The following is a 24,130-nucleotide window of genomic DNA, read 5'->3' on the forward strand; positions in this document are numbered from 1 at the left end:
CTCGTGAGGCCCACAGTTAATCCCCATTTTACAGATGAGGTAACTGAGGCACAGAGAAGTCAAGTGACTTGCCCACAGTCACACAGCTGACAAGTGGCAGAGGAGGGACAGATACCACCGTTTTCACTCTCACCGTGTTGGAGCCAGAAGTGGCGGAGGTCCTCTGGCGCCGCATTGAATGGAAGAACGGATGAAAGGGAAACTCCCCTCGCCAACCGTCAGGACGCTTAGGATTGGGTATTGCCCTGCGCCGGGCCACGGGCTGTTCTAGGCATCCCGATGGTGGCGGGGTGGTTACGTATAGGTACGTGTATGCAGATATATTTAAGCATATATGCGTGTTTAGACGGACTCAGTAGATATTTACTATTTACTGAGTGCGTACTCTGTGCAGGGCACTGAACTAGGTGTTTGCGAATGCACAGTAGATTTAGCAGGCATGCGTTCAATTCATTCAATAGTATTTATTGAGCGCTTACTATGTGCAGAGCACTGTACTAAGCGCTTGGAACGGACAAATGGGCAACCGGCAGAGACGGTCCCCGCCCACTGACGGGCTCACGGTCCAATCGGGGGGAGACGGACGGACGAGAACGATGGCGATAAATAGAGTCGAGGGGAAGGACGTCTCATTAAAACAAGGGAAAAGGGACGATTCCCGCCCTCAGGGAACATGAAGTCCTGACAAGGAGATGGGGGTTGAGGAGTGCAAGCGGATAGGAACACAAATTACGGGTCAGGGAAGCAACCCAATTTAAAGATCTGGCCTTCCGGGCTGTGGGGAGGAGAAGGTGGGATGAGTAGCTAAATGTTTAGGAGGTGATGCACGGGCGTAGAGCACTAATCCTGGCTCTGCCGCTTGTCTGCCGTGAGACCTCGGACAAGTCACTTGGCTTCTCTGGGCCTCGGTCAAGCTCACCTGTAAAATGGGGATTGAGGCGGGGAGCCCCATGTGGGACCGGGACTGTATCCAACCCGATGTGTTTGCATCCACCCCAGCGTTCAGTACGGTGCCTGGCACCCAGTAAGCGTTTAACACATACCACAGTTAGTATTCGTATCATTACTTGGGAGGGTACAACAGAGTAGGCAGACGCGATCCTCGCTCTCAAGGAGTGTAAAATCTACTGGGGGAGACACTTAGGAAAGCAGCAGATTATAAGGATATGTATATAAGTGCTGTAGGGATAGGGTGAGTATAGAAGCGCCTAGGAGGCATTCATTCATTCATTCAGTAGTATTTATCGAGCGCTTACTATGTGCAGAGCGCTGTACTAAGCGCTTGGAATGGACAGATCGGCAACAGATAGAGACGGTCCCTGCCCACCGACGGGCTCACGGTCTCATCGGGGGAGACGGACGGCCAAAACCAATAGCAGTAAATAGAATCGAGGTGTGGGACAAAGTGGGGTGGGGAGATGTGGGGCTGGTCAGGGAAAGCTTCCTGGAAGATATCAGTCGAATATTGGTATTTATTGAACGCTTACCGTGGGCAGAGCACTGTACTGAGCACTTGGGAGACTACCACAGAGCTGGTAGACACATTCCCTGCCCGCAAGGAGCTTACGGTGCTACCTCTAGACCGCTAACCTCTCCGAGACCGCAAGCTCGCCGTCGTAAGACGATGCGTCTGCCGTGTCGTACTCTCCCAAGCGCTCCGTACAGCGCTCGGCACACAGTGAGCGCTCAGTAAATACGACCGACTCCATAAACCCATTGTGGGCGGAAGACGCATCTTCCGTCCGATCGTATTCTCCCAAGTACGGTGCTCCTCGCAGGGTAAGCACTCGGTAAATAAGATTCATTGCTAGAAGAATGCAGGTGGCGGGCAGATCGCCGGCTTAATCCCCACCCCCTCAGGCTGCTGGTGTAACTGGGCCAACCGGGCTACCCCAGTTGGGAAAACTCAGCCCGGGCCGACGAACGCGTGGGGGGGGTGAAAGCTGTCGTGATCCGAATGCCGCGGACGGCCCCGGGGTCTCTGGAGGCCGGAGGCGGCCGAGCTGAGAATCGGAGGGGGGGGTTGTTCTTCCTTGATCCCTCTCCTCTCCCACCCCCCGCGACCTTCCCGCCCGACAGGCCCATCCGTCACGGTCAGACGGGAGATGTCGTAGGTGACGTTATCGGCCCGGCGACGAGACAGAAACGAGCCCACGTGTTTTCGAAGGGGAATGCGTTTTGGCCATTCCCCAGTGACCCTCACCTGCAGCAGAAAGTTGGCAAGGCTCCTGATTTATGAACTGGGGCAATAAAAAAAAAAAAAAAATCCTCTCCCCTTCCCCGCCTCGCAACTCATAAATGCCGTCGACGTACATAAATGATCCCGGGACGTGCTCGAGTTTCCCGCGAGGATCTGGAAGTAACGCAAACCCATCAGAGACGCGGTTGCAACCGGTAAACATCGAGTGATCTAATCGGGCTGGTCCCGTTTGATCGGATAGATGGGGAACCTTTGACTTCGACTTGAAGGGGACTTTTTCCCGAGAAGCGGAGCGGGCCTGGCACGGAGCGCTCCTTTTACAAGCCCCGAGCCAAGAAAACTTCTTAATGCTCCGTCTTGGCAGTTGTCTTGGGTCAGCGGGCCAGGTGTTGCTCATCATCAACCGGCGAATGAGCTCTCCGTAGGCAGCATAAATCAGCCATGAAAACGGGCCCAGTTAAGCGGGGAGGGGAAAATAAAACAGGCTGTGTGCTTTTAAGCACAGTCATGCATTCTCTCCTTTCTGTTCCCTTTGGGATCCGTTTTCATGAGAATCTGGATCCGAGGGGTTGAATGGCCGGGCCCCCCCCCAAAAAAAAGACCAAAAATCACCCCGAACTGAAACAACCGGAGACGGATTCATTCGGTAGTATTTATTGAGCGCTTACTATGTGCAGGGCACTGTACTAAGCGCTTGGAATGGACAAATCCGCTGACATTTCCAAGGAGTGTACATATCTGTGATTTATTCACTTACGTTACTATCTGTCTCTCCCTCTAGACCGTACCCGCTCGTGGGAAGGGAATGTGTCGGTTATAGCAGTGCACTGGACTCTCCCAAGTGCTCAGTACAGTGCTCTGCACACAGTAAGCGCTCAGTAAATGCGACGGGCTGATGAAGGAACCGGAATTGCCTGGGGCCAATCCAAGCCCCCAACACAGAGCGGTGGGCGTGGGGTTAGGGTAGTGTTTGTTTTAATAATAATAATGATGATGGTATTTGTTAAGCGCTTACTACGTGCCAAGCACTCTTTAAGCATCTGATACGTGCCAGCTGCCGTAGTAAGCGCCGGGGGTAGATACAAGATAGTCCCCGTCCCTTGTCGGGCTCACGGTCTTAATCCCCATTTTACAGATGCGGAAACCGAGACCCAGAGATGTTAAGCGACTTGCCCGAGATCACGCGGCTGACGGGCGGCGGAGCCGGCATTAGGGCCCAGGTACGAATTCGTTAAGATTGAACAATCGATGAGTGAGTTGTTGACGGTGAAATGGGGGACGGTCTGGTCGCGGGAGGCGGTTTCAAAGGCCCTGGCGAATTTGGAGCCCGGCTAGAATTCGGGGCCCTCCGGCAAGACTGCATCAGAAAATACAGGTAGGTGTCCCGTACGCACCTGGGGAAACTGGTATTTATTGAGCGCTTACTGGGTACAGAGCACTGTACTGAGCGCCTGGGAGAGTGCAGTACTACAGAGTCGGTAGGGAGATACGTTCCTTGCCCACCACGAATTTACAGTCTAGAGTCTGACGATGATGATGGTATTTGTTCAGCGCCTGCTCTGTGCCGAGCCCCGCACTAAGCGCTGGATACAGACACAATCCCAGTGGGGCACCGGGAATGGGGATTGAACGGGGGAAATTGGCATCATTATATAGTTGAACTTGGTGATTTTTTAAAAAAGATATTAATACTACAATAATATTACTATATTTAATATTTCAGTTGGCATGTACAGGTGCTTTATAAGATTAATTTCGGAAATTTTCCAAGTACTAAACGCTAAGTACAGGCACACCCCAGTCCCTCAGAGGTCACACTAAGCAACACTAAGCGGACATAGGTCATACAGGGGTTGCCAGAATAATCCAATATATGTAATAGCAATTATGGTATTTGTTAAGCACTTACTCTGCGCCAAGCACTGTAATAATAATAATGATGGCATTTAAGCGCCTTCTATGAGCGACGCACTGTACTAAGCGCCGGGGGAGATACAAGGTGATCAGGTTGTCCCGCGTGGGGCTCACAGTCCTAACGCCCACTTTTACCGATGAGGGAACTGAGGCACGGAGAAGTTAAGCGGCTTGCCCAGTGTCGCACGGCAGTAAGCTCCTTGTGGGTAGGGACTGTCTACCAGCTCTGTTGTATTGCACTCTTCCAAGTGCTTAATAATGTCGGTATCTGTTAAGCGCTCACTATGTGCCGAGCACCGTTCTAAGCGCTGGGGTAGACACAGGGGAATCGGGTTGTCCCACGTGGGGCCCCCGGTCTTAATCCCCATTTTACAGACGAGGGAACTGAGGCACGGAGAAGTGAAGTGACTCGCCCACGGTCACACGGCCGACAAGTGGCAGAGCTGGGATTCGAACTCATGAGCCCTGACTCCGAAGCCCGTGCTCTTTCCACTGAGCCACGAAGTGCTTAGTACAGTGCTCCGTAAATACCGACGATTGCTGTGAGCCCCGCCCAACCTTCCGTTCAGTCACCGCAGGGAAATCAATTCCCTCCCCACCCTTTCCTCCCTTGGCCCCGGACTAGAGGAGGCAGGTTTTAAAATGGCTTTAATATTTCCCAAGCCCCAGTGGTAGCCGGGCCCGGGAGGGAAAGGCCTTGGCCAAGAGCTCCTACAACAGTCTCGGGGATCAGGATTTGTCTCGATGTCCATCTCCCCGCCCCCTAGACTGTAAGCTTGTTGTGGGCAGGGAATGTCACTATTTAGGGTTGTATTGTAATAATAATAATAACGATGGTATCTGTTAAGCGCCCACTATGTGCCGAGCACCGTTCTAAGCGCTGGGGGAGACACAGGGGAATCAGGTTGTCCCATGTGAGGCTCACAGTTCATCCCCCCTTTTACAGAAGAGGTAACTGAGGCACAGAGAAGTGACTTGCCCAAGATCACTCAGCCGACGAGTGGCAGAGCCGGGATTCGAACCCATGACCTCTGTCCCCCGAGCCCGGGCCCTTTCCACTGGGCCACGCTGCTTCTCTAACTCTCCCAAGCGCTTCGTTCGGTGCCCGGCACAACAGTAAGTGCTCAACAGATTCCCTTGAATGAATGAATGAATGAATGAATCATTGGGAGATCCTGCCTCTGTCCCCTTTGTGAGGCCCACTTTATAATCAGGGTCGGGATTTGCATTTTAAGAGATTATAATAATAATCGCGCTGTTCGGAAAGCACTCACTAAGCGCCAGGCACTCTACTAGTCGCGGGGGTGGATGTGAGCAAATCGGGTCGGACACAGTCCCTGTCCCACATGGGGCTCACAGTCTTAATCCCCATTTTAAAGACAAAGTAACCGAGGCACGGAAGTTGAGTAACTTGCCCGAGGTCACACAGCAGATAAGTGGCGTCAGGATTAGAACCCAGGTCCTTGTCACTTCCGGGCCCGTGCTCTATCCACTAGGCCACGCTGCTTCATAATATACACGGGAGGGTGTCTTGTATAATTTGGTGCCTCAGGTTTTATTTGACAACCAAATTTCAAAACTTGGTGGGGTTTTATTTTGGCTTTTATTCTTTGGATTCACAAAGAGCTTCGGTGTGGTTGCCGTCTGCCTGACCTTTGCAAAGGATGCTGATGGTTAAATGAACCCTCGACTTCATGAGCTTCTTTATCCCCACGGCAACGGTAAATTCACCTTGCTCGGTTGTGTATTGTGGACTACTGTGTCAGTCTAAAACTTGACGATGTCCAATCTTGGTTTTTGAGGTGAGGGTTAATAATAACTGTATTATGTTAACCGTGAAACAGTTAAAATGTATTTGTTAAACGCTTATTATCTACCAAGTGCTGCTGCAGATAGAAGATAGTCAGGTCCCACATGGGCCTCACAGTCTGAGGAGGAACAACACGTATTGAATCCCCATTTTGCAGAAGAGGAAACTGAGGCAGAGAGAAAGTAAGTGACTTGCTCAAAGTCGTACAGCAGGTAGAGCCGTCAGCTGTGTGACCTTGGGCAAGTCATTTCACTTCTCTGGGCCTCAGTTACCTCATCTGGAAATAGGGATGAAAACTTCGAGCTCCATGGGGGACAACTTCATTACCTTGTCTCTACCCCAGCGCTTAGAACAGTGCTTGGCACATAAGTAAGCGCTTAACAAATACTAACATTTCAGATGCACCGTTGGAGAAATACCAGATGCGATGAAAAAGGTGTTTGGCGAACACAGAGCTAGCGATCGGATGGTGAGTGGAGCTTATCGTCGGGAATTTGGAGAAAGTGAGGAGATTGCATGTGCTATCAATAGGCGAAACGGGAGTTTTTTTCATAAACATTCAGTAGCTGTAATTTTGCATATTTAGGCATTTTTTTTTTATATTTGAAAATATAAGCCCCTCAATGGCAGAGACAGGCTTTTCTCTATGCAGTAGTCACAGACCCCCCCCCCCCCCCCCCCCCGCTAAGCCGCTAATGATCTGCCCCAAGTCCCCAAGGTATGTGAGCCCTACGTGGGACAACCTGATTACCTTGTATCTACCCCAGCGCTTAGAACAGTGCTTGGCGCATAGTAAGCGCTTAACAAATACCAACATTATTATTATTAACATTATTATTATAAAAGTTAAGGCAACGAAGGAGGCAAAGGAATAAAGGAACTGCGGCAGGTTTTCTCCACGCCCCGTCTTTCTTTCAGAGGAAGCGGTTCGGTCTCCCGTGGCTTTGAGTTCACTTCTTTTCACCTCCTGAGATGGGCCCTTCGGAGGAGAGGTAAGAGGCGGCTTCAGGAAAACCCCAGAAGATCTATGGGACTTCCTCTCTTCTTGCCTGGAGGTGGGGAAGAGGAAAGCCTAGACACCTTAGACTTCATCCCCCACTGCGGGACAGGGGTTGAGTCCAACCTGATTAACCTATACCTATCCCAGCGCTCGACACGCTAAGTGCTTAATGAATAACGTTATTATTATTATGATTGTGCCTGAGCCGATACCGCACTCCTGGATAACTCGCTCACTCCTCACGTGTAACCTCACCTCTCTCTCTCAACAGAGTCAAGACAGGGGTATTGCTCAGTGATGACGTTTTTGTCCGACAATAAACCAACAGCCGATCACCCTTCAGAAAACAGAAAAGGTAAGTTATGACCGAGAAGCAGAATTAATCCTACGTGCCACCTTAGAAGGTGTTTTGATAGTAAGGGGAAACGGGAACCTTGATTAAGATTGGTTAATTTTCTAAGAATTTGGTATGCGAGTGAGAGAGATGACATATGGTCAGGGAGTGTGTCTGCTAATTCTGCTGTATCGTACTCTCGAGCGCTTAGGACAGTGCTCTGCACTTCATAAGCGCTCAATAAATACCATCGATGGACTGATTTGGGTCCGAGGGGCCGTAGCAACGGTCTTCCACACACCCTTTAAACCTGCAGGTCCTGGACTCGAAAGTAGCTTTAATGCATGCCGAACAGTTTCGTTACAGGAAGAAGACCAAAAATGTAGGTGAGTTTGAGTTATATGCTCTATTTTGGTTAAAGACTTTCCTCACACTTCTTACTCTTTTTGGAAAATATAATCTGTAGGTACTACTGGGGGCTCCAAACACCCTCCACGATCAAGTTCGGAAGATATCACTCAAACACTTGCACGTTCCGTATTTATTTGAGAGGCAAGAATCGTGAGTCATCACAGATTAAAAACACTCTGAACGGACATCTTCGTAAAGAATATGGAATTCAACTCATTTTATTGATGTAGATCTCAGAATGGTTCCTCACATTTTAAATCAAGGAAAAAAAAAAAAAAAACTGGACGCAGGCCTTTTTACAACCAGAATGTCAGACGTTGACAATTCACTGAAACAAAATACAGAGCAACCAATAGTTTACTTACAATGCTTAATTGGGTTTTTTTGTTTGTTTTCGTTTTCAGGTGTACGGCGATTTCCATGCACTGGAAGAATGATGTACCGAAAAGAGGAGTCTCGTGCTTCAAAATTTCGATTGAAAAGTCTCTTTATCCAGCATAAAGTCCGCGAACCTTTGCTGGAGCTCCTTTTCTCTTTCCTGTTGCCGCTGCACATCTTCCTTTAGACACTTGGTAAGAGAGAAAACATTGACAGTGTTTAGTTGTTTTTACATTCCAAAAGTCTTAAATGTCTGCTTTACCTGAGACGGGCAGGCAGCAGCCTTGCAATGGGCTCTTGGCTTATTCTGACTTTGGCTCAAAAATTTTGCTTCACTCCTGAGACAACATTCTCTCTGGCCCATGTAGTCACATAGAACACGCCCCCGCCCCCTCCCCCCCCCCCAACTCACCCCCGGCACCCTCTTCAACATGTAATTTAAGAGCAGGATTGGGGAAGCGAGCTTTTAAAACTAAATAGGATTGTCCTGCCCCACGTGCCTGTTTCCTTTTCCCCCTCAGATCTCTACAGGGCAAGTTACCTCCAGCCTCCTTGGAATAGCAGAGTCTTCATGTTTCTTGAGCTCCTCGAATGTTCGCAGTTCCAAGTGAGCTTGTTCTATTTGATCCCACAAGTCATTCAACTGCTTCATGAGTCCCATTGCTCGAGACTGATAACCACCCAGCAGAATTTTCATTTTCTTCTCCATCTTGGCTGCCCTTTTTGCTTCCGTTGTCATGTGGCCTCGGTTGATCTAGGAAGAGCAATACATTATCGCCGCACCTCTTCATAAAAGTGCGGTTCGGACCCATGGCCCCCAGCCCGTTCAGTTATATTGAGAGAAGCGGCGTGGCTTAGTGGGAGGAGGTCGTGGGTTCTAATCCTGGCTCCGCCACTTATCGGCTCTGTGACTTTCGGCAAGTCGCTTAACTTCTCTGTGCCTCAGTTACCTCATCTGTAAAATGGGGATTAAGACTGTGAGACAACCCGCTTACCCAGTATCTGACTCAGCGCCTAGAACGGTGCCCGGCCCATAGTAAGTGCCCAACAGAGACCATCACCATCATTACTATTATTATTATATTTGAGCGCTTACTGTGTGCTGAGCACTATACTAAGCCCTCGGGAGAGGGCGATACAACAGAATTAGCAGACACGTCCCCTACCCACAACGAGTTTACAGTCTAGAGGGGGACACAGGCATTAATATAACTTGAGTGGTTTAAAAATCTATAATGTAATTTAAAGATATGGTCACGGTGAAAAACTCCAAAGGTTGTGGGTGACGATTTACTGGTGCCGCTGAAATCCCGTTTGGCCAAAATGGAATCAGACACAGAAGGCTTAGGTACGACAGATCCGTAGATCTAATTATTTTAAAGGTGTTCCGGGGAAGGAAATGTCACCTAATTACACCACTTTCCTGTACCACTGGACCTCACCTCTGGGTAACGCTAGCTGAGGGCACCTCTGGGCCTTTCTGCACCTTCACATTACTCCACCCATCTCAAATGATGCAATGCTCACGGCTGAACTGTTTGGTTTTTTTTAAATGGTGTTTGTTAAGCACTTACTGTATGGTAGGCTCTGTACCTAGCACTGGGGGGTAGACACACAAGATAATCAGGTGGGACACACTCCAGGTCCCATGTGGGGCTCGCAGCCTCAGTCCCCCTTTTACCGATGGAATAACGGCCCGCGAAGTGAACTGACTTGCCTAAGGTCACAGGGCAGACAGGCCGCGGAACCGAGATTAGACCCCAGGTCCTCTGACTCCCAGACCCGAGCTCTTTCCATTAGGCGATGCCGCTTCATCAGTTAAAACTGCAATTCAAAATGCAAACAGTGGCTCCCCCAAAGCAGCCCTTTGCAAACTTACTGGACAGCAGAAGACCTAGGGTAAGAAGAACAAGGCACCGAGAAGGAAGGGGCCAGGAATTCCACCTGGTTCCTGCACCCCCAGGGAACACGGAGGGCCTTATTCCTAGGCTATCGCTGGAGGTGACGTCTGTTTTCCTAAAAGTCGGGAAATAGTTACGACGGTCAAGTGGCTTGAAAGGCGTGGCGTATTTTTTCAGGTCTTGCACAGGCTTAAACGGGTATTTATGTACCTCTCTTCCTTTACTTGAGGCCGAGAACCTGCTAGCTCTGGATATGAACCACAGTTCAGGCCGTTTGGAAAGTGTTCACGGGTAGCCAACATCTGGCCTCCCCTTGCGCCCACTGGTATCCAAGTTACACAGTTGAAAAAAAACTGCTATTGGGGGGGAAAAAAGAAAAAACTTACGTATTTGCCTCACTATCAGATATCCATCCATATCCCCGGCTAGGTGTGGCGTATTACATTTTTATGTATTTGTTTTATGGACATATGGATTTGCTTGTTGTTTTAGGCTATTTTCGTGGAAAATGTCAAGGAGCGTTCTCTCAGAGAGCCTAGCACACAACAGATGCCAAATTAAATATGGGGTAAAAGTTCACCAGCCCAGAATTTGGCTTCCCCCTGCTAAAGGTGCATTAGCAGGCACAGAGAGGCAGGAATAAAGGCTTCGTTATAGCTGGCAAGACAACCTGGCAGTGCTGAATTTCAACCGTTACCAGCTCAATCGGAGAACAGTGAGCCACCAGTACGGTGTATTTTCTTTTAGTAATCAAGTGCTTAATCAAAAGAGTACAAAATAGTGCAAACATCTCCTTCAACCATTACATGGCCTGCTTGACAAGGAACACTGTGTGATCTCAGAGCTAAATGGGTAAAGCAGAGCCATTCTCCCCCTCGGCCCATCTACTTCATCCTTTCTTTTTCCGCTTACGGTGCTCTTTGGATTGAAAAGAGTTGATAACCTTTTTCTTTCTCTAAAACCTTCTAGAGCTCACATTTCAAAGGTGATGAATTAGTAATCACTCTTCCAAACAAAAGCGGATGGGGGCAATTTGTTATCTGGGAGTTTCTTTGTTCGGGACTTCGAATTTGTATCAAATTTCACACTGAGATTTACGCCAAGTGGGCATAGGGGAAGTGTCTGTTAAAAAGAGATCTTGTAGGACAAGTTTTTACTGAATATCAAAGTGAACTGAAAAAGATACATCTGTCCTTTATGACACTGGGGATGGTGAAATATCCACCGCCTCCCCGCCAAACCGGGTGTGCGTTCGAGGAGCTGGTCTCTCCCCAGCCGACGGCGTCCTTATAAAAAGCAGGATGGGGATAAAGGCGACTTTACATCAAGCAGCTCCGAAGGAAGGCTACTGCCAAAAGAGCTGCTCTTTCACCAGCAGTGGAGGGCCCGATTCCTCCTCCTCTCCCCTACCTTGAAACAAAAATACAAATCAAGCATTTCCCTCTTATCGTTTCAAAGCACCCTGGAGTTTCAGAAAGTAACTCACGTGCACCTTCCACTACATAGTTTAGGAACTGCAGTGAGAGCTTAAAGATACACCTTCAAAACTCTGGGCAACTGTACTCACCGAAACCGCCTCGGTTCTTATTTGCCTTGGGGCTTAATTTTCTTATGTACATATTACAAATTTAATTTTACATTCGTCTCTCTAAACTTTCCTTTCTCTTCCCCACAGCTTTATATGGAGCAATCTCTCAAACGTTTTACAGTGTTGACATTTCCCCCGCCTCAAGAAGTTCTTCCAGGAGGTCTACTCTACGCTACTTTCGAATCCCCCAGTAGTGAGCACCTCAAAATACCGCACTCACCTACGCTATCATTCTCATCTTCCCCGAATCTACTTGATACATTACCACGGCTCTTCCACGTCCTGCCTGGAAGATCCAAATACAGATACTCCTCGCCTAAATTTCTATATTTGCATCCTGTTTCAGCTTTTTGAACTAGTCTCCTTTATCGTACTCGGGTGGGGGCCCAGCGTTGCCATGGGCAAATTTGCAAAACCAAAACTGAGAGGAGAAATGGTGGGAAAAGTTTAAAGAGGGTGACGTTGGGAGAAGAGTAACCTGACAGCTAAGCAGCATCACCAGCTAGTGAGAGTCAACTGCCCTCTCATGAAACCTGACTCAGATAATTAATGTACTTGTATTACTCATCTGTAATGGAAGTACACAAGTCTGGGTAATTTTCAGTAAAAATAGGGTATCCATTCTTGGTTCAAAACCGACATCATTTATAACATTGCTCCTATGAAAAAAATTGGTCCTTATATTGAAACATTTTACGCTGCAGTTTTCGGGAAGCAATTGTGTCCTATGTCCAACGACTTTTCGAGCCAGTACTTTGGTAGTAAATGCATCCTAGATCGCAGTCAGTGCATGATGACCCTGTTTCTTGGGTCATCATGCACTGACTGCGATCTAGGATGCATTTACTACCAAAGTACTGGCTCGAAAAGTCGTCTGCCCCTCCTTTTCCACCCACGTCATACCCCTTCCCTCCTCAAAAATCCCCAATGGCTAACTGTTGCCCTGCACATTAAGCAAGAAGGCCTGAGCACTGGCTTCAAGGCCACCCAAGCTCATGCTCCTTCCAAACAAACCTCCCTCATGTTCCTTCACCTTTGCTTGTGCCCTTCCTCCACTCTGGACCTCCCCTCCCTGCCCCGCTTCAAAACTGCCAACCGACGGTATTGAAGAATACCTGGAAAATCCAGAAGAACTACTTTAACTGTCAAGCTAAAAATGACTATTATTAATCCTACCTTTTTTTAAAAAAAAAAATTACAGGATTCTTGATTCTTAAACTGCAGAATAATTGGACTTCCAATACCTGACTGTACAATGATCAGGGGAATGAAAATAAAATTCACAACTAAATCTCTCCGGAAAAAGAAAACTGGAAAAATCTGAGGCCCCCTAACATGGCGACCAAAATTGTTTAAGCACCTAGTAAGAACCTGGGGAGCATCCAAAAGAAATGAAAACACTACTCCCTACCCTTGAGGATTTTATGATCTTATGGCTTTTAAGACTTAAAGGTCCTTGAGGGCAAGGGACATGTCTACTAACTGTTGTATTGTACTCTCCCAAGCACTTGGTATAGTGCTCTGCCCACAGAAAGCACACAATTAAATATCATTGTTTGACTGATAATTATCATGGGACTCATTAAGCGCTTAGTATGTGCCAAGCACTGTTCCAAGTACTGGGAGAGATACAAAGTAATCACGTTGGACAGTGTCTCTGTCCCACAGGGGGCTCACACTTTTAATGGAGAAGACAGGCAGACATAATAGTTGACAGCCACATACATGAGAAGCCTATCAGTTGTCAGGTCATTCTCACCCAGAGAAAGCATCTCAAAGGAGCCCAGTACCCTTTGTGGTCATATTGCCCTCCTGAAGGGAGATAGAAACATTAAAAACATTTCCTACGCGTATCTTTGAAAGCCTCTAATCCAAAAACTAACCAACTGAGCTAGCGCCAAGGATCCACTAATACCAAACATTCTAATTCTCATCAAAAGGACATCTGAAAGTCTGCAGAATTCAGGACGCTCTAAAACAGTGCAATTTACACCACTTTAACAACCTATTGTTTAACACTTTGCCCACACAGGTGGTCCAGAACCCATGACTGTCAGAGTTATGATGAGTGGCCCATCCCAAGTCTCCGAACTGAGCCTTGTCGGATAAACAACTTTACATCGACGGGATTATAAGGTAAGAATCTGTGGCTCGCCGATCCTTCGGTGTTGTTCCTTTTGCCTCCCAGAACTGGTGGTGGTAGCTGTCAAATACGGACAAATCTCCAGAAAAATCTCCAGCCAAGAAATCTTCTAAAAGGCTCGTCTTGAAACCTCACCTAATCAGATACAACCGTGAATCCCCACCCTTTTTTTTTTTTTTAAACAAAGGGTTTTGAATTTCTCTCTGCTTAAAATCGCGTGTAGGTAGAAGTAATGCACATTGTACGGCCTAGTTGGACACTACGTTTCTTTGATTGCTATTTATAACATAAAACACATCCACGTGGCTATATTATTCCCTTTAATTGACCGCGCACCCAGTTCTAGGGAGCGTGTCGGACCTCGGTTCAGGAACCGATCCCCCATGCAAATTTCTGCCGGCCCGCTACGCTTCACTAACCCTTCAATTAGCCAGTGTCAGTCAGTCGTATTTACGGGGCGCTCACCGTGTGAGGTGCTCTGTACTAAGCGCTTGGGAGAGTACGACAACAGTGTAGCAGACACCTTCCCTGCCCCCAACGAGCTTACGATTACGAATGCAGATCAAACATTTGCACTTTTCTTTACCAGGGCACAGAAAAGGGGAAATGCAACTTTTTTTTTGAAACTCCACTGACGAAGTACACCAGAATTCAGGGCTATATCCGTTTGCATGTGGAGTCTTTTAAAAAAGGGGAGGGGAACCTTGCCGGATTACTGCCTTCTTCCCATACACACGGCAACATGCTCCAAACGTGCTCTCCGATGGTCTGAATTACACCTTGAGTTACAGTTTATGCCCCGAGCTGCTAAAGATGTGAGACTGTAAGCTCCCCGATACCTTGCCTCTCACCTAAATCAAATACAAAGAGAACCATAGGTCTCTTCTGAGTTCCTGTCCGAAGAAAAATACAAGTTGCGAGGTCTGGCCTAGCCAAGATCCTTAACTGCTTAGTGCCAAACTGTTCTGACTCCCCTTAGGAAAGTGAGATTCGGAATAAGCATTTTCTAGATTAACGGCAATATCCATAATCTATTTTTCACAGTGGTTAGTTACTTGGCCCGTATCAGGAAAGGGCCTGCCCTTATAGAGGGGGAAAAGCTTTAATAATGGCTCAGGGCTGAATAAAACCTGACTTGTGCTTTTCTCCCCGCGTCCCCGAAAGGCAGGCTGCTCTACGCTCCAGGGCTGCTCGGTGCTACTGCGGAAGCCGCCGGCCCCGGTGCGCTTTAGGGCGCCTCGGTAAGGCCGGAAGCGAGATGACTGTAGGGCTGCAACGCTGGGGTCCTGAACAGAAAACCAAGCAGGCTTCCCATCGGTTATTCTTTTCTCTGACAAAACTTCAATGGGGACAGGCACCGTATCACAGCACACGATAACCGGACCTTCCCTCCTTGGCGTGAAAGGGTGGAAGGAAGGTAGCGTGGCTTTGGTGGAAAGAACAAAGGCTTGGGAGTTCTAATCTGACTAACCCCAGGTTCTAATCCCGGCTTCGCCCCCTTGTCTGTGTGACCCTGGGCATGCCACTTAACTTCTCTGGGCCTCAGTTACCTCATCTGTAAAATGGGGATTATAAAACTGTGAGCCCCTCATGGGACCACCTGATTACCTTGTACTCAGCCCAGCGCTTAGAACAGAGCTTGGCACACAGTGAGCGCTTAACCAACACCGTAATTATCATTATTATTAAGAAAGAGAATCCAAGAACATGCGATGGCATGCTGTCAAAAATCTGACCCAGAACTCGGAGAGATTCAGTCCTGCACTATTCCGTCACGCCACAGCGAAGTCAGCATTTATGTAAGCCCTTGGGAAGGAAGTCCCTATAAACCTCACTTGCCCATTCCCTTTCCCATGATGTGCCGTTATTGCCGACGTCACACAGAAGCTCGTTTACAATGAGCTCCGCCAGTAACAGTGGCCCTTTACGGAAGGAGGGGCACGTGAAATTCATGTTGCAGAGCCCATCGTAGAAACTTCCTAGGTTTAGTGGTAGGGCTGTTTCGGTCTTACTTTCTGGCTGCTGGGAAGGAGCCGGACAAGGCCCTATGCGCTTTCCTTCCTAGCCTTGCCTGGTGTGAAATCGAAAAGTTCACTGGTAGCCTGGGAAAGTCACAGGCCAAACTAAACGAACCGGCCAGTCCTGCAAAATAACGTGCCACCAATCTGAATCCCCTTCTTAAGACTCAGAGGTAACTGTACAACTGCACGCGTCCAAATCTCCGTTAAGCAGTAATTCTGTCGGGCGAAACTGTGACGCTTACGTTGCCCTGTCACTCAAATAATAATAATAATGTTGGTCTTTGTTAAGCGCTTACTATGTGCCCAGCACCGTTCTAAGCACTGGGGGAGATACAGGGTCATCAGGTTGTCCCACGTGAGGCTCACAGTTACTCCCCATTTTACAGAGGAGGGAACTGAGGCCCGGAGAAGTGAAGTGACTCGCCCACAGTCACACAGCTGACAAGTGGCAGAGCCGGGAGTCGAACTCATGACCTCTGACTCCGAAGCCCAGGCTCTCTTCCACTGAGCCACGCTGCTTCCCTGAGATCCGCTACTACTCTCTCTCGAGGCAATGGATACACCAGAATTTGAGGGCCAACCTTTGGCTCCTCTCCTGGCCTGCAAATTTTCTACATCACAAGTGCCAGGTTCATTAAACTACACCGGTGATCTGCCCGAACAGTTGCTGGTTAACTAATGACATTGCTATTTATTTCAGGGTAGAGTTTCTGTGATTAAGAATGAGACTGAGACCGCACGGTCCTGTTTCCTCAAAACCGATTACTAATTTCAGTCCGTAAAAGGTGCTTTCGAAAGGTGCTCCAGAGTAAAACCTTCTGTTTGCTCACTCTACTTCACGTCCAAAGGTGCAAAGAAACACTAGCTATGTAGCCATCGTGCCTTGGTCTTATTATGCTACTTCGTGCATGCAATGTCACTGAGGTTCCCCCCTTGCCCCACAGACTTTAAATAATGTTTCTAATTTAGCAATCAACGGAAATGACAAAAGAATGACCATGACTGAAAATCAAATACTTGGTTTCTGAGATTTAAGAATCGAAGCTTGTCCGGTCAGAACCAGTTACTGAGATCAGTTGGGAATATTAATAATACTAGTACTACTACTAACACTTGTTGAACTCTTACTCTGTGCCAAGCACCGAGCCCTGGGGTAAAGACAAGCTATTCAGGTTGGACACAGTACCTGATCCTCATGGAGCCCACAGTCTTAATCCCGCTTTTCCTGATGAGGGATTGGAGGCCCAGGGAAGAAGAGAAGCAACCTGCCCAAGGTCACACAAATGGGACTAGAACTCACGTCCTTCTGACTCCCAGGCCCGTGCTCCATCCACTGAGCCACGATGCTTCTCTAAGGAGAAGGTGCTTAGGCCAGTGCTGCCGATTTCTACGGCTCGCGAATAGATTCGGCCCGCGGTCCCCGCCCTGCAGGAGCCTCGCCGACCTCCGGGTCGTTCTGGTCTTAGCACCAGTAGCTGATGAAGCTAGCGTATCTGTGTCGAGGGCTCAGAGATATTCTGCTCCGGGACCACAAGTGGCCTCCGTTCCTTTAACTAAGGTGCACCTCCATGTGTGCCGCTGGGCACCGGAGGGTGGGGCAGAGAGGGTGGTTGGTTCAGCACCAGCCTTCCCCATTACTGCAAGGACTTAGAGGAGAGGTGTGGCCTGGTGCAGAGAGCATGGGCCTGAGAGGCAGAGGCCCCGGGTTCTAATTCTGACTCCACTGGTCTGTTGTGTGACCATGGGGAAGTCACTTCGCTTCTCTGGGCCTCGGTCACCTCATCTGCAAAATGGGGATTAAAACCGTGAGCCCCGTGTAAGCCGGGGACTGTGTCCAACCGGATTAAATCGTATCTCCCCCAGGCCTTAGGACAGTGCTTGGCGCATAGTAAGCACTTTACAAATACCATAGGAAAATAACACAAACGAAACCTTAAGCACGTGTCCCGCAGGCAGTGGGACATACCTTTTTCCCCTTTGAACCCGTGATGTCTGAGCAACGCTTCCCCCACAGGGCAAGGAGCCAGGAATGGTGTCCGACTATTTTTACGGAAAAGGGTGCTAGGCAGCAAGAGTTTCACATCTGGCAGGATCATCTTCAAACCAAGTGCTCTACCATATTGCTTCCCCAAAGATTACTGACGATCTCCTTTCTTCCTTTGTGGCTACCAGTACATTTAAGTACCAAATGAACTCCTATGAAGGTTTTAGGTTTTTTGGGGGGGGGGGGTGAAACTAAGCAATACATTAGGGAGTACATTTTTTTCGCTCCTAAACGGTCACTTTTTTTTTCCAAAAGAAAACGGTTTCCTGTATGCAAAACCAACCAGACAGTCAAACACCGTCAGCATTACTTTCACACCTACTTTCAACCTTTCCAGGCATACTTCTTTGAACAGCGTTTTGGATATTATTACAAGTCAGGTTTAAATTTAGACTACTCTCATTTGAACAACTACTGGAAATTCCTTCCATCGAACGAACATACAAGTGTTTGGTTCCCTAATTTTTGCTGAAAAAGCGAATCTTTACCAACTTCAGATATTTCAAATTCTTTCTGCGCTTCCTGTTTCCTAAAACGGAGATACTGTAACAAGGTAACGCCGGCCTAAGGTAGTCATCAGTTTAGACTCTGAATGTCAAAACCAAGAATGGACGATTTTTAGTACATGGACTGAAACAGAGTACTCCTTTCGTCAACTTCTACCAGAGACTACAGGCAGAGCACTATTAGAAGAAAATCAATTTAAGAAGGACATTACCCTTTGGGTTTTCTAGAGAACTTTAATCCGGGCTATCCCGGTACCCTAAAAAGCAAAATGCTCCAGGATTCTGTTCACTCCCTCTATTTATATACAAGAGTTCAAAGAAACGCTAGTGAACGTAGCCATCGTGCCTTGTGCTTACCCAGCAAGTGTTGCATTTGGAAATCTGACTGGGGAGTGGCTAACTCATTTATGCTCCTTCGTGTATACAATGTAACTGGAGGGTTCTTTTCCCCTCCCACACTTTCAATAATGTTTATAATTTAGCAATCAACTGAAATGACGAAAGAACGACCACAATTGAAGTAATATATTTACGCACAGCAAGCCAGCATTAACTTTCTCTTCAAAGCTAAAGTTGGCAGAAACCTACTTGGGCTGCATTTTGGCAAGAAAGCCACTTAAAAAAAGAAGTCACTAACTTTCCCTTGAAATGTAACGAGTGTGCCATTTTAACTATCTTCACTTTTTCAGCCAGCACCGGACCGAACCCAATCCAAAGAAATGAGAATCTACTTTATTCCGGTCCACGGCACCGCCAGCCAGGCAGCCCTCAGCTCTCTCCTCCGCTGTTGCCGTCTCCGTGGAAAAAAGGAGCAGGAGGACAATTCCACCTCTGGATGTGGCACCAAGGAGAATGCTGAGGTATTTCTGTGTTCTAGCTCCTGTGAAACTCTCCGTCACTGTGGACTCTGAGGGAAAGGGAAAGTGCCACTCTGGGAGGTCCTGGAAATGAGATTGTTGGTAACCTGGCTCAACAAGGCATCATTTTAAGTCCCTGTTTTTCTTCTAAGCTAAGCTGTTAAGAACTCAGGTACACAAGCTGAGGATATAGGGGACCCCTCAGCATTCTCCTCTGCCCACCTCAAAGTCAAGCGCAGACAAGGGAGAAGTATTCTGGCATTTAGATATCTCTGGGTGCTGCTTTCTGTCTAATTCAACCTGCCTAGTCCAGTTTCCCCGAAGATCCACACCGCAGGAGCCGGAAAATTAAGGTCCTACCGAGTCTCGTTAAGAATACAAGAAAGACATTATTGAGGAATTAAAAGGGGCTAATCGCTTCGGAACATCTGGCGTAGAGGGCTGTTCTGAAGTACGTGGCAACACAGAATTCCAATTCCTGGTATCTCATGTTTTTCTTGGTTGTCATCAGAGTAAACTGAGCCAAATTCACAGGGGGTGGTGGGGAGGGTGGGTGGACAAGCCTCCCCCGTGGGGTTTTTTTCCCTTGTATTTTTCCACCATAATTAGCAAGACAACTGGGGACAAATATTTTACTGTTCTTTTGAATCGATTACTCGTCTCATGCAAACACGCTGCTTACTGTAATGCTCAGCGTAATGTTTTCCAGGAAAGGTTGATAGGGTGAAAAGCCACTTTCAAATGACACTAATAATCATAACAGAATCTTAAGCACTTAGTACGTGCAAAACCCTCTGCAAAGTACTGGGGTAGACTGAAGATAATCAGATCGAACTCAATCCCTGTCCTACCCGGGGCTCAGAATCGAAGAGGTGGGGAGAGTGTGTGTCTTATCCTCACTTTACTCTTGAGGAAACTGAGGGTGAGTGAGTTGGCTAAGGTCACACAGCAGGCCACTGGTAGAGCTGGGATTCGAGTGTGACTCCTGGTTAACACACACATCCTACTGGGCCAAGCCACCTAGCAGAGACCTACTTAGCAACACTGCATATGAAAGCTTCGAATATCACGAACAAAAAGCGAGCCCTGCATCCTCACTCTGGCTTTCCAAAGCCCTGGGCCTCACCTTTGCTCCGAATCTTAATCTGCCCTGCATTAACACGTTGACCGTCCATTGGAAAATGATCGTTGCACAGCTGAACGTACAGTTTTAAAGATCCTAAGTCCAATTTTGTGTTCCACATTGTGGTACACGGCACGGCACAACAGTGCGCTCTGCTGGAAGTCCCTGAATACAACTAGGGTAACGTTCGTTACAAATATGAAAAAAAAAAACCAACTGCACACAGATCGACAAATAAGGGTTCACGAAAGTAAAAATGGGTGCGCCAGGAGAAATGACTCGGTGCTCCACTACTCCACTGCTCATCAGCTAGAGTCCCTCAAGCCTTTTAAACCCAGACATCAGTGGTTTATGGATGCTTACCAGTTATTGTGCCATTACTGATGAGATTTTGAAGGCCAACTTTGTTTCTCTTTTCACTTACACACACCCGCTTCTCCCATCCCTCTGAATATGATTTTAACTATTTGGGTTTCTAGTGACATTTTCGATTTGCCCATTGTACAGAATTTGGGCAAAGCACAAAGAATGATTTGGGGTATCGCTTAGATGGTTTAATCTCCATCCGGCAGAAGTATCCCATCAACTTCCCAGTAAACAATTCCCTTCTTTGTTAGAGGGATCACTGGAGACCACCACCACCAACTCCTAGGCAACCTGACAGTCTGCAGAGCATAGTTTGTGTACCCCTAGCATAAAACTGATCTAGTTACAGCACTCTGGGTGCCCAAAACACAAAACATTTAGACTGTATTCAGACACCGCATGCTACGACATTCCGGTTGGAACGTTCTAATTTCCCAGCCATGGAAAATTATTAAACTGCAATTCAGATAACAGATCCCTATACTGCATTACCATTTAAAATCTGTAGGAACTACAGAGAGGATTTGAGAGAGTTCAAGTTTTATGGCTCCGTTTTCCAGTTCTGCTCTCATGGAGAGTGAAAGGAAGATCCCTACAAGCAAATCTATTTTCCCCAACATGCTTTTGAAAGTTCCCAAATTACTTCCCTGTGAAAAATCCAAACAAAGGGGAAAAAGAAAACAATAAAAGAACAGAAGCAGTACAGAGTTTGTGGGGAAAATATCGTCTATTTGATCAGCCTACCTATCATATTGCCAACACCTGCCAACCCAATTCCTGCCACACAAGCAACAAAAAACCCCAAAGAACACAACAGTCACGCTGCAACACACAACAGAGCTTCTGTTCTGTTTATCTTATATCCCCACACTGTTTTCCACTGCTCCGCCAGATACCAGAGTTATGTCTAAGTTCCATCTAGATCTGACAGGAGTGCAAAGGGTATATAGTGGGTAGGATAGATTTAAGTTTCTGGGACTGAAAAGACGAGCAACTCTTCTTCATCCGAAACAGTGCTGAGGAGAACTAGTTCGGTCTAGTTCATGCACAGAAAAACACGCTCCACGAGTAAGGGCTTTAAGGAATAAGAGACGTGGCCCCATCCAGGTCTGGCAAGGCGGAGAGAGTGGCAACGTAGTCTAGGGTAGCCGACGCGAACCCTGGCTCAGATTCGCTTGTCTCCTCTCCCACCTCAGATCCTTTGGATCAGGGAAGATGAGAGTCTCCCACTATCACATCTGAGAGAAACCTCTCATATTCAGATGCCTACATAATAATGACGCTATCTATTATGCGCTTACTATGTTCTGAGCATCCATTTGGACCGCTCCAGACCAACCACAGAAGAAGTGTGGCTGAGTGGAAAGAGCAGAGGCCTGAGAGCCAGAGGACTGGGGCTCTAATCCAGAGGCCACCACTTGTGTGCTGGGTGATTTTGGGCAAGCCACTTTCCTTCCTCTGGGTTTCAGTTACCTCATCTCTAAAATGGGGATTGAGACTGTGAGGGCTACGTAGGACAGGGACTGTGTCCGACCTGATTTTTGTGTCTCCCGCAGTGATGAATACAGTGCCTGAATCATACTAAGTACTTAAATGCAAATTGGGGGGCGGGGGAGGCATGTCTGGTTGAGTTCGGCCACAGTCTGGGATTTTGGGTTCAATACAGCTTTCACTCTGGGATTTAGGAATAATATTCTAATTCTAAATTTAAAGCACCGTGTGTATGTGTGTTTGTGTGTGTAAACATATATTATGACTGCTTATTCCTGAGACTAATCAGAGAACTGAACAAGCACTGCATAGTACCTTTAAAGCGGTTAAAAAAAAAAGGGCACTCACCTCTAATCTCTTCTCAAATGATTCAATTCTGTCCTTCTTGCTAGCCAGGTTGGCTCGTGTGTAGCGGCTCTGTCCAGGTAGATATAAAACCTGGCTGTAACATTCTTCCCACACTTGGTTATAGGCTTCATTTGAGAGCTCCCCATGGCTCATTCCTTGCTTCACCACTTCCATTTCCTGGGCCAGGAGGTCTTGAGCCTACAAGAGTAACGGGGAAACCTGAATACCATAAATATGACCAAGGTAATATGAGCCATTCTGTACAATGGGCAAAAATCAATCACTAATTTTTCCAGTGCCTTGTGAAAGCAAATATTTCCGGTTAAAAAAATTATATACAAAAAAACAAAAAGCACAGGGATTGATGAGCTAAATGCTCAAAGAAAGGTACTGAAAAGATAAACTCTGACACTGCCCAGGTAAGTTTAGCTTCTACCACTCCCATGCCTATAACATCCCCAGACTGCTATCTCCTCTTCATCAACTTCCTCTAGACTGTAAGGTCATTGTGGGAAGGGAGCATGTCTGCCAACTCTGTTATACTGTCCGCTCCCAAGTGCTTAGAACAGTGCTCTGCACACAATAAATGCTCAATAACTACGATTGATTCCTTTCACCCCCAGGTGTGTTGGAAAGATGAATGAGATTCTTTTTTTTTTTTTTAAACACACACCCATTTCAGCTCATTTCTGCTGAAAGGATGAGCAAAACTGACCCAGGAGAGAGGCCAACCGAAAGGCAAAAATTGCCAGTACTGAACTGGTAAATCTATCTTTTGAATCATGAAGCTATCATCTCTGGCCCCCCAACGGACATTTTATAGCTCACTTTTTAAACAAAATGATGTGTAACCAACCACTCATCAGTGGTATTTTTTGAGCTCTTACTATGTGCAGAGCACTGTCCTACAGTTGGGAGAGTACGACAATACAACCGTAATGCACAGAACTAGAAAAACTTTGCCAGTGAAGTCAAGATTTCAGTTGGCATGCAAGCTGGTCTCCTCGAAGCAAAATCTCCGTTCACTGAAAAAGAAATGTTCCTGTTTTGGTTTTCGAACCTGATCAGCCGACAGTGGATAGCAAAAAGGCATCATGTTGGCGGGGGGGGACGGACCCCAAAACTTACGATTTCTTGATACGACTGCAGAGTAGCAGGTATTCAAAATAGCACCGTTACTATAAAGTGTGCACAGAGCAGACGTTGCAGTGTTCACGACACTGAGCTCTTCCCCACAAAACCCCAGGACGGAATTGTCATCAGCTACAGTCAGTAACTGCTCTCTCATCTGTGCGGGTGTGTTTCTCCCTGGCAGGCATTCTCAACTGCTATGCACAATGTCAGCGCTCAATACCACCTCAGAGGAATGTGAGATTTCAAAGGCTTCCACCAGAGGAGGCTCCCTGTGAACCCAACTAGCTTCTAGAAGCGGCGTGGCCTAGTGGAGGGGGCCTGGAATCCGGGAGTCAGAAGGACTTGGGTTCTAATCCCGGCCCTGCCACTTGTGACCTCGGGTAAGTCGCTTCCCTTCTCCGGACCTCAGGTTCCTCCACGGTAAAATGGGGATAGCTGTTCTCCCTCCTACTTAGGCTGTGAGTCCCAAGCGGGACGAGGATTGCGTCTGACCTAATTAATGTGTATCTACACCTACCCCGGCACTCAGATTGGTGTCTGACACAGTGAATGCTTAACAAA

The 24,130-nt window shown here is 47.5% G+C and overlaps 1 protein-coding gene and 2 long non-coding RNA genes across 3 annotated transcripts in view; 2 read left to right on the top strand and 1 right to left on the bottom strand.

The window, feature by feature from the left end:
- Positions 1-3,380: 3,380 nt before the first annotated feature.
- LOC114814228 lies at positions 3,381-7,734 on the top strand. Its single transcript, XR_003761983.1, has 5 exons — positions 3,381-3,420; positions 6,324-6,393; positions 6,843-6,916; positions 7,196-7,279; positions 7,575-7,734. It is a non-coding gene; the product is annotated as an uncharacterized LOC114814228 (long non-coding RNA).
- Positions 7,735-7,858: 124 nt separating this feature from the next.
- The window catches only part of CDC5L (cell division cycle 5 like), a 37,674-nt gene continuing 21,402 nt past the window's right edge, over positions 7,859-24,130 (bottom strand). The window contains exons 14-16 of the mRNA XM_001511039.5: positions 22,436-22,633; positions 8,589-8,801; positions 7,859-8,237 (exon numbers count right to left, since the gene is read on the bottom strand). Of these exons, the coding sequence (XP_001511089.1) occupies positions 8,133-8,237; positions 8,589-8,801; positions 22,436-22,633 (516 nt within the window). The 3' untranslated portion in view covers positions 7,859-8,132. The remainder of the gene's footprint in view (positions 8,238-8,588; positions 8,802-22,435; positions 22,634-24,130) is intronic.
- On the top strand, positions 13,167-23,929 carry LOC103170168. The gene is made up of 3 exons (XR_485998.2): positions 13,167-13,672; positions 18,940-19,110; positions 23,751-23,929. It is a non-coding gene; the product is annotated as an uncharacterized LOC103170168 (long non-coding RNA).

This window comes from Ornithorhynchus anatinus, chromosome 9 (assembly GCF_004115215.2).
Source record: "Ornithorhynchus anatinus isolate Pmale09 chromosome 9, mOrnAna1.pri.v4, whole genome shotgun sequence".
NCBI lineage: Eukaryota > Metazoa > Chordata > Mammalia > Monotremata > Ornithorhynchidae > Ornithorhynchus > Ornithorhynchus anatinus.